Genomic DNA, 18,528 nt, shown 5'->3' on the forward strand with positions numbered 1-18,528 from the left:
CCATTGCTCCAGGTAAATGTTGCAAATAATCCAACTCATTGCATACTTCAAATTTCATTAAATTTCTGATAACAATATCCCTTGCCACTTTATTTGCCAACACTGCCTTAGTACCTTGTCGCTAAGTTGGGCATTGAGCAGCTCAATGGCGTCTTCACTGCGTTCAGCTCGCTGTTTCTGAGCCTTCGTGGCTTTCTTCAAGGCCTCTTTGTCTCTGTCCCCTTTCTGCTGAAGCTGCTTTAGTTGCTCTGTTAAGTAGTCCAATTGACCTTTTTGTTGCGAAATGGTACGCTCAAAATTCTGAAGTGATAAAATTGGAACAAATTAAAAGCTCCAACTGGAGGCAATTAAATCAAAAATCAGAACATGTTTTTTAAAAAAAGACATGTAGAGCGATACATAAACATCTCATACAATTTTCACTCAGTACATTAGTTTTTGTGCAATTATTTTGCACAAGGAGAAATTACGCCAAGTACAAATGAGACTAATAATTCCCTAACATGATTTCACTGGTGATGATTTTAGGAGGAAAACAATTGGAGAAGATGCTGCTCTTTGAAAGCAGCCATGAGACATTAAAAGTCTAACTCATCTGAAGGACACAGTTAGGGCAGTGGTTGATGATCTCAACGGATGGTATCTCTATGTTTGTCATTCAAACATTAATTTAGATTACATGGTCAGATTTTAGAGTGCAGATGGAATGCAAGGGTGAAATGTGCAATTTAAATTTATCAAAGAATAAACCTCTCATTTAGTATGAAGCTAAAAACTCACAATTTAAAAGACTACCAGTGCTTGATAAAGATTTGGCTTTCTGAATATTTTAGGGTGTATCTTATAGATTTTTGGCTGCTGATCATGAAAATCACTATGAAATTTCCATATCATGCACCATTTTAAAAAATTCTTTATATTTGTTATTTCAATTCAGATTTCAAGTTAGTATAACTGATGCCATGATTAAGGAAGGCATTTTTGTTGGTCCACAGATCAAACATGTCATCAATGACAGGCAATTTGAAGAACTTCTAATGGGATTGGAGAAAAATCGCCTGGAAGGCATTCAAGCATGTTGTTAAATTTTTCTTGGCAACTACAGAGCACCAAGCTATGCTGACAACATGCTTCCAACTTACAAAACCATGAAGTACAACATGTCACTAAAGATTCTTTTACTGCATTCCCATTTAGACTTCTTCCCAGCAAATCTTGGCGCTGTCAGTGACAAGCACAGTGAAAGGTTTCACCAGAACATTGCGGTCATGGAGAAACAGTATCAGGGCAAATGGAATCCATCAATGCTAGTTGATTATTGTTGGACACTTAAGCAAGAAGCCTCAGACACAGAGTACAAACGAAAATCATCAACAAAACAATTTTAGCTTAGTGGACCCATTGCAAAACTTCAGCACTATTATGCAATTAAAGACATTATATTTAATTTGTTTCTCCAAATTTCTACATGATACAAGTACTGTAGTCTGAAATTATATTTGTGTTCGGCTTCAAATGGTCTATCATAAACAAAAAAAATACTAAGGAAGCAACGCTTCCGAAAAAATTGTTGTCCAGTGTAACTGAACTGCCTCAAGAACAATACAGTTAAAGATTTGTTAACAACAAAATATAGCAGCAATTAGTCACAGGTTCAGTGTTAACATTAAGCAGCATCTTTGTGCCCACCTTAACAGTTAGTACATTACACTAAAGCAAATTATAAAAACAATCATGAATGCAACAGCCTACATGCCAACCAAAGGAACAAGTCGGCACTTGCCAAGCACACCTACCACTCATATATAAAAGGATGAATCAACAACTAGAAATAAAACATACACATTTGTCACTATCAGACTATTTGCACAAGTCAATAGTGAAGTCAGCATTTTTGCAAAACAAAATAATTTTGACATGGATCCTTTGTTTTTTTTTAAAAACAGAGATATGAGCATATCTTACTTCAGAGACATGCTCATAATTAGCTAGGCTCTGTAACGTGAGTGGAATCTGCTAGGCAACCTTTGATTTCATTAATCCTTTAAGTACCATACTGGGGATGCCACATTATTGAGATGTTCCAGTGGGCTTTTAGACCACAATCTCCAAACTTCAAAAAAAGCTTTTAACTCAGAACAAAAAGAGAAGCTAACAGTACTCTTAGGGCACATGATATTTTGTTTTAAATTTAGTTCAGTTACATGAAAACTGGAACAAGATGTTGCATACCCTGATTTGAACAGCTAGCCGATTGTTCTCTGCCTCTTTACTGCGCAGCTGTCCCTGTAGATGGGCTCTAGTGCTTTCAAGAGATTTGGAAAGTTCTGCTGCTGCACGAGCATTGTCCTATAAAGGAGAGGGGTAAAAAAAGTGGCTCAGTAAAAAGTAGCTCTTCCCTAATAAAACTATACACCGAGAGTAGAAGTACAGCCAGCTGATTGGACTTTCCGAGGTGCGGACAAGGGATGGCACGGTAAGCATTCTTTATGGTGGTATAACAGTGGACAAGTACGTGAGCTCCTCTGGTTCCACAGGTGATATGTTGGTGGTAGTTGTTTGGAGGCTTCTTCAAGCTTGCCTAGTTGAAATCCCCTGCAATAATAATCTAGTGAGAGTTGATCATGGTGCTCAGCTCCTCCAGTGCCTGCCTGATGCTGGCCAGAGGTGGAATATACACTGCTACCAGGATGATGGTAGAAACTCTTTCAGCAGATTAAGTGGATGACACTTAACCTCTAAATGTTTTAGATCGGGTTAGCAGGACTGAGACAGAACTATCACATCTGTGCACCACGATGAGTTAGTCTACCTTTAAAATACTCAGTAGAGACGTGGATGCTTTCAAACACAATCAGGGATAATTGTGCATCTATCAGCATAATAGTAGGGTCATAAACTGAAGTTTATTTGTTTCACTATTTTAATCAGCAAATTCAGTGATCTTTTATATTGATGGAAAACCTTAATCAATAGAAATTGGAGAATCTTAGATATAAATGCAAGTGCATTAGGGAAAGGGACTGTGAAACAAAGTGTTGTATATGCAGAACGTAACAAGTAGCAAAAACCAACAGATTGATGCTGTACAAATTATTAGTCATGCACAAACATTCTTAATGCCATACAAAATTGAATAAATCAATTTAAATATAACAATTACTAATTCAATTTAATGCTGGTAATGTTATTCCCCCCCCCCCCCACCCCACCACCTTTCATCCTTACTTACTTTTTCTGTTTGATACTGAGCAAGAAGCTGGTCAGTCTGATTTTCAATTTCCTGCATCTTCACTAACAAGTGCTGAAAAAGGAATATTAAGAAACTTTGCTTTTTTTGTTTTAAGAATCATCACGTTTGCTTTATACTTCTAAAGGTCAATCATCCTACCCAAGATATTTTCTATTTTTCCCCTCAGATCTCATTCTATATATTTATAAAGATATAATTTCTGTTTCACTTGTATGCATATAAAAACAATCTTTAATTGAAAAGACCAATTAATTCGATCAGCTTTGTTTCACCGATCTGATGATGACACAAAGGTGTTGTGGATAGTCTGGAGAGAAATCAGAGGTTACAGCGATACATCGACAGGATGCAGAACTGGGCTGACAAGTGGCAGATGGAGCTGAACCCAGATAAGTGTGAAGTGCTTCATTTTGGAAGGTCAAATTTGAAAGAGTATAATATCATTGGCAATACTCCTGGCAGTGAGGAGGATCAGGGAGATCTTGGGGTCAGTGTCCATAGGACACTCAAAGCTGCTGCACAGGTTGGCAGTGTTGTTAAGAAGGTGTATGGTGTGTTGGCATTCATCAGCTGTGGGATTGAGTTCAAGAGCCATGAGGTAATGTTACAGTTATACAAGACCTTGGTTAGACTCTACTTGGAGCAAGTACTGTGTTCAGTCTGTCACCTCATTACAGGAAGGATGTGGAAACTATAGAAAGAGTGCAGAGGAGATTTACAAGGATGTTGCCCGGATTGGAGAGCATGCCTTATAAGAATAGGTTGAGTGAACTCAGCCTTTTCTCCTTAGAGCAACAGAGGATGAGAGGTGACTTGATAGAGGTGTACAAGATGATGAGGGGCATTGATTTTATGGATAGCCAGAGGCTTTTTCCCAGGGTTGAAATGGCTAGCACAAGGGGGCATAGTTTTAAGGTGCTTGGAAGTAGGTACCGAGAGGGTGTCAGGGGGAAGCTTTTCCCACACAGAGAGTGGTGGGTGCAAGGAACCTAAGAGACTCTTAGGTAGGTACATGGAACTTAGAAAACTTGAGGGCTATGCGGTAGGGTAATTCTGGGCAGTTTCTAGAGATGGTCGCTACAACATTGTGGGCTGAAGGTCCTGTAATGTGCTGTAGATTTCTATGTTCTATGTTCATCTCTGTCCCATTTCAGCTCAACCACTGCTGAAACCCAGCATGATTTACTTACTACCAGATTCAACTGTTATATGGCTCACCTGCTAAGGTCATATCATCCCCTTTTCATGAATTTGATCCTCAAATATTATATTATGTTCCAGACTGCTCTGTCACATTCATCAGTGGCTTCTGCTCAGTGATCAGAATTGGCACCCAGTTCAACAACAGCTTGGTTTTAAAATACTCACCCTTGTGTTAAAATATCTTGAGAGCCTATACTTAACTAGATTTCTGTCACCTCCTCCAATTTTTCAACTCTCCAGGAATTCTATCTTCTTTCAACTCTTGTTGCATAGACATTGCTCATTTCCTTGACCATTTGACCATTGCCTCTCCCTCTAACCACCAGATGTGAGGCTATGCCCAGATTTAACCTCTGGAATTCACTCCCCAAACATTTCCATCTATTTCTTCAAAACTCTTCTTAAAATCCAACTGTTCCACCAAGCTTTTAGAAGATCATTCTTTTGCCAGATGTCAATTTTATGGCTGTGAATCACCTTGGGATTTTGTGTTGCAAGAATTATAAATGAAAATTTGAATCATGTCTCAAGCATGATTCATTCAGATTTTCCTTGTAATTCTTCTTCATGCCTCTCAGGGATATTAATCTTTACCAAACAGTCAATGTATACTAAGCAAAGCTATTTGAACACCGAACCCAGTAGAGATGAACAAAATTCTCATATATACAAGTACCCAAGAAATTATAAGACTATAATACCATAAGACATAGGAGCAGAATTAGGCCACTCAGCCCATCGAGTCTGCTCTGCCATTCTGTCACGGCAGAGCCCAGATCCCACTCAACTCATATACCTGCCTTCTCGCCATATCCTTTGATGCCCTGGCCAATCAGGAAATGATCAACTTCCACCTTAAATATACGCAGACTTAGCCTCCACTGCAGTCTGTGGCAGAGCAATCCACAGACTTACTAGTCTCTGGCTAAAAAGAAAATCCTCCTTACCTCTGTTCTAAAGGGTCGCCCATCAATTTTGAGGCTGTGTCCTCTAGTTCTGGATAACCCCACCATATGAAACATCCACCCTTTCTAGTCCTTTCAACATTCAGTAGGTTTCAATAAGATCCCCTCGCATTCTTCTAAACTCCAGTGAGTACAGGCCCAAAGCCGCCAAACACTCCTATGTTAACCCTCTTCATTCCCAGAATCATCCTCATAAACCTCCTCTGGACTCTCTCCAATGATGAGACATCCTTTCTGAGATAAGGGGCCCAAAACTGTAGACAATACTCCAAGTGTAGCCTGACTAGTGTCTTATAAAGCCTCAGCATTATCTCCTCGGTTTTATGTTCTACTCCCCTTGAAATAAATGCTAACACAGCATTTGCCTTCTTTATCACAGACTGAGAACCTGTAAAATAACCTTTTGGGAGTCTTGCACGAGGCCTCCTGAGTCCCTCTGCACCTCTGATGTTTGAACCTTCTCCCCATTTAGATAATAGTCCACATTATTGTTCTTTTTACCAAAATGTATTATCATACATTTCCCAACACTATATTCCTTCTGCCACTTTTTTGCCCATTCTTCCAATTTGTCTAAAGTCCTGCTGCAATCACATTGCTTCCTCAGCACTACCTACCCCTCCACCTATCTTGGTATCATCCACAAACTTTGCCACAAAGCCACCAATTCCATTATCTAAATCAATGACAAACAATGTGAAAAGGAGCAGTCCCACACTGACCCCTGAGGAACACCACTAGTCACCAGCAGCCAAACAGAAAAGGCCCCTTTTATTCACACTTGCTGCCTCCTGCCTGTCAGCCATTCCTCTATCCATGCCAATATCTTTCCTGTAACGCCAATAGATTTTATTTTGTTAAGCAGCCTCGTGTGGCACCTTATCAAACAACTTCTGAAAGTCCAAGTAAATGACATCCACTGCCTCTCCTTTGTCCAAGCTGATTGTTACTTCCTCAAAGAACTCTAACAGATTTGTCAGGCAAGATTTCCCTTTACAGGAACCAGGCTGACTTTGACTCATTTTATCATTAGTCTCCAAATACCTCGAAATCTCATCCTTAGTAACAGACTCCAACACTGTCCCAACCACTAAGGTTAGGTTAACTGGTCTATAATTTCCTTTCTTTTGCCTTCCTCCCTTCTTAAAGAATGGAGTGACATTTGCAATCTTCCAGTCCTCCGGGACAATGCCAGGATCAAATGATTCTTGAAAGATCATGACTAATGCATCCGAATCACATCAGCAACCTCTTTCGGGACTCTGGGATGCAGTCCATCTGGCCCAGGTGACTGATCCACCTTAAGACTTTGGGTTTGCCTAGCGCTTTTTCCATTAGCACTCACTCCTGCTCCCTGACACTCACGGACCTTTGGCACACTGCTAGTGTCTTCCACAGTCAAGATAGATGCAAAGTACCCACTAAGTTCATTTGCATTTCTTTGACCCCATTACTACCTCATCAGCATCATTTTCCAGTGATCCAATATCATCCCTCACCTCCCTTTTCTGTGCAGAAATAAATGAAAAATGTGCTAAGATTCAAGATTACATAGTATCATTTCCAGTATGTAAGTGTAAAGGGGAATGAAATAACTGTCACTCTGGATCCAATGCAGCACCAAAAAAAAATACAATGGCATAAAGAATAGAATAATAATTTTAGAAAACCACAATAAATATAAATACATAAGACAGCTCTTATACATAGATTGATCTTATGTCCATAAAGTGACAATAGGCACAGGAGTATCTGTCTGCACATAAGGTGACTGACGGAAAAAGAAAAAAGAGTGGTGGTTGGGGGTGTTGAGGGGTGGGTTTGTGTTGATCAGCTTACTGCTTGGGGAAAGTACCCGTTTTTGAGTGTGCTGGTCCTGGCGTGGATGCTACATAGCCTCCTGATGGGAGTGGGACAAATGGTCCATCAGTAGGGTGGGTGGGTCACTCATGATGTCACTGGGCCTTTTCTGTATATATATTCTTGATGGCAAGTAGGCTGGTGTCAGTGATGTGCTGGCAGTTTTGACTATCCGTTGAGGAGCCTTCCTGTCTGCCACAGTGCAGCTTATGCATCATACAGAGATGCAGATTGTTAGGAGGCTCTCTACTTTGTATCTGTAGAATGACGTGTAGATATGCATAGTCCAGCTCTCTTCAGCCTCCTCAGAAAGCAAAGAGGTTGGTGAGCTTTCCTGAATGCGTAGAATGCGTTCTGGTACCATGAGAGATGTGTACTCCCAGGAGTTTGAAGCTGCTCAGTTTCTACTGCTGTGCCCCAATGTAAAGAAGGGTGTGACTGGTGCAAGTTTTTCTGAAGTCGATAACCACCTCAATTGTTTTATTGATTGAGGAAGAGATTATTTGCCTAATATTTAATTGGCCTTCTGCAGCCACTGCTGATAGCAGAACTCAAAATATAAACCGAAAATAATCCTGTTGAGGGTTTTTCCCATGAACAAAATCACCAATTGCTGTAAGTTTATCTCACCGCATTTTCTGCTTCCGACTGGGCCAGTTTTTCAAGTAAGGCTTCTTTTAGATCAAACAACCTTAAAGCATCAGTCTAGATATTAAAAAAAAAGAGTGGGAATTAACCCTATCAGCACAGATAATTACAGAGTTTTTTTCTTCACTATCATCTACCTTCTTAATTTAGTATCTTCAATATGTTTCAGGGCTTATGATTATGTCTTCCATCAAGCTTGACTATATAGATTTTTGAAACCTTTGTACCTTCCCTCTTCCTCTTGTCCTGTTTAATAAATCTCTTGTTATTCACTTCTTCCTGGCCTCATCTTTTATTCTTCCCTCCTGCTCGCTCATTTTGTTCAGAAAATTCACTTGCTACTTTCTTCCCATCCATCCTTGTTTTTGTGCTGACCACTTGCCTTTTTCTTTGACATTGTTAATACTTGCCACTTCCATCTACCCCCATCATGCAAAAACGCTATAATCACTCCATTTCAAAATAATAACTACCTGGTCTGGAATATAAAGAGAAATAAAAACACATGATGTTTGTAGAAAGAGAAACCGTTCTATTGTTTCAAGTTGAAGATTCTTCATTAGAACCAGAAAGTGAAAAAACGAGTTAGTTTTAAGTTGCACAGAGTTAAGGAAAGGGATGTATAGGGCAAACAAAATATCTCCAATGGGGTGAGACCAAAGTTACCAATGAGATTCCTTCTTAATAGATAGTTAGAGAAAGAGATGTGGTTGTAGTAGTGAGGTTTTGGCCAACATTTTAACTAAGACAGGGCAACTATGGAAGACAGTTCTTGTTTTCTTCTTAGTTCTGACAAGGCTTGACTAAAATTTATTTCCATTGCCCAATCTTCCTCTCTCTAAAGCTTCCTTCATTAATCTCGTAACCACTTGGCTCTGAAAACAAATGAATGACCTTGGCAAATGTGGCCTCATCTTTTAAGATAAATTTCCTTTGTTCCATTTTTCCCTGTCCATAACTAAGCAGCACTTTCAAATTTCTGACAACTATGTCTTCACTGAGCTCTCCCCCTGCCCTCTCATCTGTCTCAACCTACCATTAGGTTTAAACTGACCTCAAATGGGACACACTATCAACACCTTCAATGGACAACACAAGTTCCTATCATTGACTCTAAACTTCCATAATTCATCTTCCTCCCTTCACTGCTGTGCTGCACCCAATAGATTTTGTCTTTACATAACATAAGAGCATAAGAAATAGGAGCCGGAGTAGGCCATCCAGCCCACTGAGCCTGCCCCACCATTCAATAAGATCATGGCTGATCTGTCCATAAACTCAGCTCCATCTACCTGCCTTTTCCCCGTAACCCTTAATTCCCCTACTATGTAAAATCCTATCTACCTGTATCTTAAATATATTTTGTGAGGAAGCCTCAACTGCTTCCCTGGGCAGAGAATTCCACAGATTCACCACTCTCTGGGAAAAACAGTTTCTCCTCATCTCCATCCTAAATCTTCTCCTCTGAATCTTGAGGCAATGTCCCCTAGTTCTAGTCTCACCTACCAATGGAAACAACTTTCCTACTTCTATCTTATCTATCCCTTTCAAAATTTTGTATGTTTCTATCAGATCCCCTCTCATTCTTCTGAACTCCAGAGAGTATAGTCCCAGGCGACTCAATCTCTCCTCATAGGTTAACCCCTTCATCCCTGGAATCAACTTGGTGAACCTCCTCTGCACTGCCTCCAAAGCCAGTATATCCTTCCTCAAGTATGGAGACCAGAACTGCTCACAGTACTCCAGGTGCAGCCTCACTAGAACCCTGTATAGTTGCAGCATGACCTCCCTGCTCTTGAATTCAATCCCTCTAGCAATGAAGACCAACATTCCTTTTGCCTTCTTAATACCTGCAAGCCAACTTTTTGCGATTCAACTTTGGAAAATATTGTTAGATATTTTGTATTCACTCAAGGATAAAAAAATTATAGTGCATTAATTTAACATTTGGGAAAAAAATCATAGGTCCAATAAAATGCAGAAGTCTGCTTGGACTGTATAGATGATCCAGTTTCAACCAAGTAGGTGAAATTTTATTTCTTCTTTAATATGTGACTAAGTGCAAGTCAATGTAAAGCCTTTGGAAATTAAACAAGGATATACAGCTATTCATAATAAAAGGTGACCAATTTAGAGAACCTCCAATCTCCTGATCCACTTGCAAACATCTTCCTACAGACTGGAATAGATTTTGCTAATACATTGAGAAACTGAGTTCATATATAAATTATATCCTATCTCTAAATGATTTTCTTCCTTTATTCCTGCTGCCGTGAAGGGTGAATTGTGCTGTTCTTAAGGAAACAGATCTTGATAATTTATTCGTTTGTCCAGTACTCCAACCGGAGTCATTACACAGAGAAAGGGCAACCCATCAGTTGAGGAAGAATTTGTGACAGATCTAGCTCTTGCCCCATTTCATACATTATAGCAATCCTAGGGCATGCTGAAAACTAAGCTGATGTCATCCTTTCTACTCTAAGAACCAAAACCATCATATTGGATCTTTTACATACATTACCCATTGAATTATTGATCCCAGAAGGGAGACAAATTGCAATTTACTTTTTTCAGGGAGCACTGAAACCACTGGACTACTTCAGATTTGCATTATAGTATTGGTCGAGATTTGGTGTCAAAAGTTCTCAAGTGAGACATGAAGCAATCAATTAACTTTCTGAATCACAGAGAGTAATTGCACTGTGGCTCAAATCAAAATAAATGCCAGCTTGGATATTAATATCAAATGATCAGAATGATCCAACTTCAATAAAGGTGAAACAGAAGAAAGCTTTTCTAACTAAATACAACTACAGAAAAGAATTAAATGACCCAACGGCTGACAAATTCTTACCTCTTGTGCATGCTGTTCCTTAAGTAGATCCCGAACAGCTCGATTTGATGCATCAAAGGTCTCCAATTTCTGCATTAACAATTCCTTCTGCCGTGATAGCAAGTTACATTCTGATGTTGACATTTGCTTCTCCTTAATGTACAGAAAGAACAAGTTTAGTGGACCTGCAATTCCACTTTGCAAATATAGAGAATTTTTATTTTTTTAAACAAAGAGGACCACTGAAAAATCTGTACTTTTACCCTTTGGGAATACAAATCATCTTATTAAAAAGTTTCTCCTTTTCTCAGCCATGTTGGCACAGGCAGCAACAGAAATCTGCACTAAAGTCTTAGATTAAAAATCTGTTTCCAGCTGCTTCTTGGCAAAGGTCATTTGTGCATCAGCACTCAATGTTTTTGCAAATTCTTATTTAAGTATTTAATTTTTCCAAGGAATAACAATGCTTCTTCAACCATATCCCCTCTCAAGCTATAACATTTATTAATTCCAAAAGACTATTCAATTTGTATCAAAGCTTTGGCTAGGGTTCTTTATCAAACTTATAATTTTATGCTCCCATATACATCTTCTAGGCTCTTAACTCACAAACAGGAGCTGTTTCATTTCCTAGTTTCCAGACTATGCATTTAAAATAAACTTACACCCAATTTCAAGCTCCCAAAAGTGATTTCTGTTATATGTTGTGCTGTCAACCCCAGAACTTTGCTTCACCCATCTTTTACTTAGGATCCCCTTGTCCTGTGTCCAATAGAGTAACAAGTTATCTTAAAAGAGGCATTGTAGGAATGGGCATTAATGATTAGGCAAATAACAATGTAGCAAAATTCACAAAAATATTTTGGTTATATTGAAACCACTAGACTAATCTTGCCATGGCCCACAAATTAAACCTCAAAAGGGTTGTACAAAGTAACATTCCTTTTAAAACCTCCTGAAATTATGGCAGTGATGATTTCTACTCAAAACTTCAGAAGCAGATCACTAAACTGTTTGTGATCTTGGGGACAACTTTGAGAATGGTGGTGATACCAGGGTGGATGTACGAAGAAGAACAAGGGAAATTATCTTCAAGTAAGAAAAGAAAAAACTTGAAGAAACTGAAATCCTTATCATCTCAGGCAGTAAGTTAGTTCCTTTATGTCAAAGTAGGCCTTAACCCTCCAAGAAAGATTTTCTGCAGTATCAGAGTCCCATACTTTTTGCAGACTTCAAATACACAAGAACTTTTTATGCAAGAGAGCACACATAAGTGGAGGACGCTGTGTAACATTACTTCACAAGCCCAGCAGTCATACACTGTGAACATGGCTTTCCAAGCATAAAAGTTTGAGAACATTAAACCTATCTTCCTCCTTTAGACATCTATCAGAAATCACATTGTAATACACAGAAATAGGGCATTTATTTCCCCAATTCATCCAATGCAAAAGACTGTTTTCTATTTCACCACTCTATTATGCTCAATAATTTACTGAACCGATTGGTCTCTCCAACTCTTCAACCCTACTTTTCTTCAAGGCAAAGCTGAAGGTCATGACCTTCTAAATTATCACCCTCAAAATTTATATACAAGTCATGAAATTCCTCCCAATCTTTCTTTGCTCCAAGCAGTCTAATACCAACTGAACAGTCAGCTTCTCCACATGGAGCCATGGGAATTTTGTATCATTGGAGGACATGCATTTACAGCAGGTTCTTGGCACAATGATAGGGAGGGCAGAGGCTTGTGCTGGGCTTCCAGTTCCCAGGCACACATCCTGAGCTACTATCTTTTCTGAAGCACTATGCAGTGTAGCACTAAACACTTTGTATAGTATAGTATCAGTTCATTTTGCTTTTGTGCAAGACTTGTCATAATTCAACCTTCAACAATTAGCAAAAGACAAACATGCTTGGGAGATCAAGTTGCTTCTGCTTTGAATTTATCAACAAAATTAGCCACTTGACATTTTCTTATTGATCTCAAGATAGAAGGCATTTCAGAAATTTCTAGTAGAATTATTCAAGCAGTAATAACTTGAAGAAATACTCTGAAAATTGAAGGAAATAGTTCTACACACTAAGTGGACCACTGTATGAGAAGACAGGCTATTCACCAAACATTAGCAATTCTTTCCAGCATTTCAGTTTTTGTAGTTGACAGAATTGTAAGACAGGAGGAAAATCTTTCTCGAAGAAAAGACTACATGATGCATGATTAAAAGAAAAAAAAAGCTACACTTACTGTGCCCAGCTTACTGATAGTATTACGCAGAGATGCAACCTGTTTGGCTGCAGCAGCTCCATCCATTTCAACCTCCATGAGCTTTTTCAACAGGGTGTCATCTTTACGCCACAGCTTTTTATCTGAGCTTTGAAAAACAACATCAGACATGTTGATAATTCCCATTATGTGCAAGAAGTTGTCTTGAAGTGAAAGGAGAACAAAGTAATAGTTACACAGGATGAGAAGGATATTTTAAAACTACTTATTCAAGGTATTGCCTATCAGCAAGGCTGACAATTTACAGATACCTCTGAACTAAGAAGGCAATTAACAACTCTGGCGGCTTTGGAATCACATATTTTGCCAAGCCAGGAAAGAAAAAGCAATTCTGGTTCACCCAACCAGGTCTAGAGATTAAGGAGATATATTTTCTTATAATCTCTGCGAATCTCCTTCATAGTGTCCTTCTCCATATTTCTCGTTAGGAGTGATCAGAAATGAATCCAGTATTCCAATTCACGTGGCCTTATCAACATTCAACAGACTTTAATCTAATTCCTTATTCCTCCTTGATATTTAGTATTAGGTTAAATAACTTTTGTTACTCATCAATCTAACTCATTCCTTCTGTGAGATTGCTTAGAAAGGCTGTTCTCCCAACTGAAGCAAGTTGCATGAAGGAAAGATTGCCGGCAGAAACTATAGATAAAAAGGAAATACTTATAAATTTTGTACCAGGAATTTTCTGGATCCTCTTTCATCATTTCAATGTTCCTTTGTAGTAGCTCATTCTTATGCTCAGTAAGAACTAGCTCCTTGGTGATTTCAGCTAATTCCTCCTCTTTCTCTTCAATCAACCGCTTGGATAGATTTAGCTCCTCCTCTCGCTGTTCCAGCAATTGATTTTTCTTTCTCAATTCAACCTATATATCATACATAAATCACAGTTACACTTTCAAATTGGAATTATAAGAAATGGTTAAACTGTGAGTTCAGCAAACAGAATCAACAATTTCTGCTCCTTTTATTGCTCTGATATAATCAAAAAATCAATATGCTATGAAGGGAAAAATCATTTTTGACAAATCCAATAGCTTTGAGGATACAATTAGTTGAGTAGATAAAGGGAAATAGTGGAGATGAAGAGTGTGTTTTCCTTTTAAAAAGCTCCCAATGTCCTGCCTCATAAAATTCTGTTACATAAAATAAGGTTCACTAAAATGAGGGTTAACTGAAGAGGACTGGCTAAAAGAAAGTAAAAATACATGGGTTGGTTTCAAGTTACCAGCAGGCTGCCCAGGGATCAATCTCAGGCACTCAACTGTGCACAGTTTAGATTTTGATGAAACCTGATGTAACAAGTTTGTTAATAATACAAAGCAAAGTTGAAATATGAACTGTGAAGAGGATACAAGATTGTAAATCTTTAAAATTCTCTGCTCATAGGGCTGTGAAAGCTCAGTCATTACCCTTCATTCAAGACCAAGGTAGGTTCCTGGATGCCAAAGGAATTGCTGGATATCGATGGAAATGGACAGAAAAATAGACTGGACGTGATCAGGCTAATGGCTCACCTGGCCTATTCCTGCTAGTTCTTCTGTTTTGGGGGTTTCAAGCTCTACTATTTAGGGTTCTAGAGTGTTGGATCTTCACAGGGCTCATTAAACTAGCTTCCCTGATTCAAATTACATTTAAAAAAATCATATAATCAAGTGTGCCAGTACACTGTCCTGCATTCCACCCTCCAGCAATGAAATCCAGGACACCAGCTAATTTAACAGCTTTTAACCATGCCAAAACTTCACACATGGCTGGCTGTACAAAACTTGCTACACTTTATTTCGTGAAGTAGTTTGAAATCCTAAGAGGCACTATAAGTGTGGCACTACCAGCATGGTTTAACCTACAGTAAACCTCACCTCATTTTTTAATGATCCCATTTGCTTCATAAGACAGTTGATTTTCTTCTCATACTGATTCATCTTCCCATGTATCGCTTCCTCATCATCTGTGGAGAGGTCACTCAGGTGAAGTGTTGAATTGAATTTCTCAGTGTTAATGGGTGTTATATCCAGTCGATGAGTTGGACCCTGGAATAAAAGGAGCATGACAGCAATTGTTAGTAATGATCAACTCCAACACTTTGTCCAAAATAAGAGCAAATATTTGCAGCTTTGAATTTATCATTGGGCACATAAAAAAACTGAAATAACTCAGAAAATGAAGAAATAGTTCTGCTCAAGCATGATACATGCTTCCTAAAGACCTCATCAGGTTTATCTGTTCTCTGGCAGGTATTCATTACATTTTGTGAATGTGATTCTGCAGGCTGTCCACTTTGCCCAAGAGCTTAAAATCTGCCTACATTTGATAGTGTCATTATATTATGATTTCACAAGTACTACAGCCAAATTAAAATTCCATCTTCACTCAAATTCCATCTAGGTGCACCTAGGATTCACAGACACTGATTACAGTTAGGAACTGTGGATAAATTACCCATCACCTTTGAAGTGTGGTGGAATTATTTATTTATTGAGATATAGTGCAGAATAGGCCCTTTCAGCTCCGCAGCCCAGCAATCCCCCAATTTAGTCCTGGCCTAATCATGGGACAATTTATAACGACCAATTAACCTACCAACCGGTACGCCTTTGGAATATGAGAGGAAACCCACACAGTCACAGGGAGAGCATACAAACTCCTTACAGGCAGCAGCAGGAATTGAGCCCAGGTCACCTGTACTGTAAAGCACTGTGATAACCGCTGTGCTACCGTATCACCCTAATTATTGTTATTTCAGTAAAGACCTGAGAATGAACATGATCCATCCTAGTCTTTATGCTTCAGCTACTTACTAGTTTAAATAACAAGGTTAAGATCTGTTGTTAAAGCTAAAAGCTTCTATTCCCCTTCATCTCCTTCTATCTCACTCAATTTCTATGGTACCAGTGATGAATTTCTCCCAGAATTGCTATGTAAATCAACTGATGAAAATTCATGAAGATATTCCTGAAGAAGGTTCTCGGCCCGAAACGGTGACTTTTTATTCATTTCCATAGATGTTGCCTGACCTGCCGAGTTCCATCAACATTTTAGTGTGTGTTGCTTTGGATTTCCAGCATCTGCAGATTTTCTTGTGTTTAGAAACACTAATGAGTTCAATTAACACATTAATACCATCATATTATAAACAGACCTCTCAGATTTCCTCTGTACCCAAGAAGTTTAGTCCTATTTACCATCATGCACAAAATGAAATTGAGAACTCTCTTTCAAAGCCACAGGAAGCACAAGTTCATTGCACAGTAAAATACATAAAATTATTGTTTCTGCTCCATACAGGTTTTTGACCTCCCTGGAAAAGGAAGAAGCTTTATTTTTAAGTGTTCTGCGAAATTAAAGAAATGGAAGGAGCAGAGAAATAGAATACAGACAAGCCAGAGTTCTCCCTCAAATCTCCATTCTTTCCATCCCTTCAGCTTAGGGCTGTTGAGGTTAGGATTAGTAAATTGTGGGCATGGTATATTGGCGTGGCTGCCCAGTATAATCCTTATGACTTGATTTGACACAAATGACGCATATTACTATAAATTTCAATGTTTCAATGTGCAATTGACAAATAAAGCTAATTTTTGTAATCTCTGTCATCAAAACATTATTCATTGGAGTCAGACAGACACCAGAATTAAATAAGCATTGATGCAAACTAGAACTTTCAAGGAGTTATGGGTACAAACCTCCCATTTGTAGCCAAGTTCTCTTACTGATGTTTTGCCTGGTGGAATCCATGGCATCTTGGTCTTTACCTTGCTGACTGGTCTCAGGTTGCCATATTCGAGTGCTCCTTTCAGTTTCTGCTAAATGTTGAAAGTAAAGATGTTACAATACCATGAAATCTATCAATGTTATGAGAATGTCTATCAGGACAGGTTTCACCTGAAGAAGGCTCAGACCAGTATTACAGTGAATCAAATCATTAAGATAGTAGATAACATTCTGACCTAAATATTTTGACCAGCTGAAATACAAAAAGTTAGAAGGAATGAACAAAGTGATTGCACATAATTACAAAGTGGATAATGTTAAACAGATTCCGTCATGAAGAAACAGGGCATACAAACATAGCAATACATTTCCAGTGAGCATCAGAGCAGAGATGAAGGGGAAAACATAAAACTGAAGAATAATTTCTTGAATGCGCACAGCATTTGTAACAAGGCAATGAATTAACGGCATAAATCAAAAGAAATGCTTACGATTTAAGCCTCTACAAGGATATGACTATGAGGTGAATAAGGCAGAAAGTAAATATTTTCCAACTTTGAGAAAAGATAGGTATAATGCAAACAGAGGGATAGCCATGATATTAAAGAATAGGACGAAGGAATTGAAAAGAGTAATTGAGTTTATTGTAATGTCCATATATATGCACAGGTGAAATGAAAAGCTTACTTGCAGCAGAATCATAGGAACACAGCATGGGAGATACAATATTCACAAAATTATACAAAATTATCTAAGAAAGAACACAATTAGTACAAAATCCCACTGTCCATTGTAGTTCAAAGTAGTCTTAGTTCATGATATTAATATAGAGATTCACCATAGTAACCTCGACGAAAGGTTCTTCGTTCAGAGATTCAATAGGTGGAATAAATTTTGTTGGGGCTAAGAAACAACAAGTGGCAGGAATTACTTGCAACAGCTCCATATAGTCCCACAAATGGTAGAGTTAATGGAAGGCATATTAGAAATGAAGGAATACTGGTGCAGGTAACAATCACAATACAATAATCTTTAAACCAAATATAAATTAAGTGAATGTAACTGAAGATGAAATAATTGAGTACAAGAATTTTTTTTTACATTAGTATGACGAAGCACCAATATCTAAATAGACTATTTTAGATTTGGTACAGTATAATGAGAAAAGTAATCATAATATATTAAAAATGAAAGTGAGAACTTAAAACTGCTTCAACAAACTATGAAGGTGAGAAGCAGGAGCTGGTTATGGTAGAATGGATAAGGCAAAAGTGATTTATCTGGACTTTCATGGGTATCATATGAGATTAAACAAAAACTAGACTGCAACTAAGTAAATCTTCACTACAAAACAAAATTAGAACACATGGGACTGAATGAATGGAATAGGAGAGATAGAAAATGGTTAGTGGGTAAGGATTGCAGGAATCTGATTAGGTTAGGAAGCCATTATTTGTAAGGAAACACAAGGAAGACACAGAGGAGATAAAGACATTTTTACTAAAGGAATATAATGTGGAAAAATCTACTTTGGTTCAAAAAAATTGCTTACTGTTTTTAAAAATGAGAAAGTGAATAATGTTGGTGTTCATAGGAGATCATAAGGAATATGCTTTCCCAAGGTTGAAGTCCCATAAAGTGGCCACAAAATAAGGCTTGGGAAGCGACAACTAATACATCAGTGCAATTTATACACCAATTTTACAATGAAGGTCTTTGAACAAACTGCATCTTGGTGCTGATATTAAACCATAATTTTCACTCGCAA

General features: G+C 38.3%; 1 protein-coding gene across 4 annotated transcripts in view; it reads right to left on the reverse strand.

Moving 5' to 3' along the window:
• The window catches only part of odf2a (outer dense fiber of sperm tails 2a), a 48,075-nt gene that overhangs the window by 23,131 nt on the left and 6,416 nt on the right, over positions 1-18,528 (reverse strand). For 2 of the 4 annotated variants that reach the window (XM_073052394.1, XM_073052392.1), the window contains exons 3-11: positions 16,733-16,849; positions 14,912-15,082; positions 13,728-13,915; positions 13,011-13,137; positions 10,784-10,915; positions 7,912-7,986; positions 3,233-3,304; positions 2,233-2,349; positions 115-300 (exon numbers count right to left, since the gene is read on the reverse strand). In XM_073052394.1, the coding sequence (XP_072908495.1) occupies positions 115-300; positions 2,233-2,349; positions 3,233-3,304; positions 7,912-7,986; positions 10,784-10,915; positions 13,011-13,137; positions 13,728-13,915; positions 14,912-15,082; positions 16,733-16,849 (1,185 nt within the window). Of the gene's footprint in view, positions 1-114; positions 301-2,232; positions 2,350-3,232; positions 3,305-7,911; positions 7,987-10,783; positions 10,916-13,010; positions 13,138-13,727; positions 13,916-14,911; positions 15,083-16,732; positions 16,853-18,528 lie in introns of all 4 variants that reach the window. The other 2 variants (XM_073052393.1, XM_073052391.1) reach the window with 1 other exon arrangement.

Source organism: Hemitrygon akajei, chromosome 7, assembly GCF_048418815.1.
Source record: "Hemitrygon akajei chromosome 7, sHemAka1.3, whole genome shotgun sequence".
NCBI lineage: Eukaryota > Metazoa > Chordata > Chondrichthyes > Myliobatiformes > Dasyatidae > Hemitrygon > Hemitrygon akajei.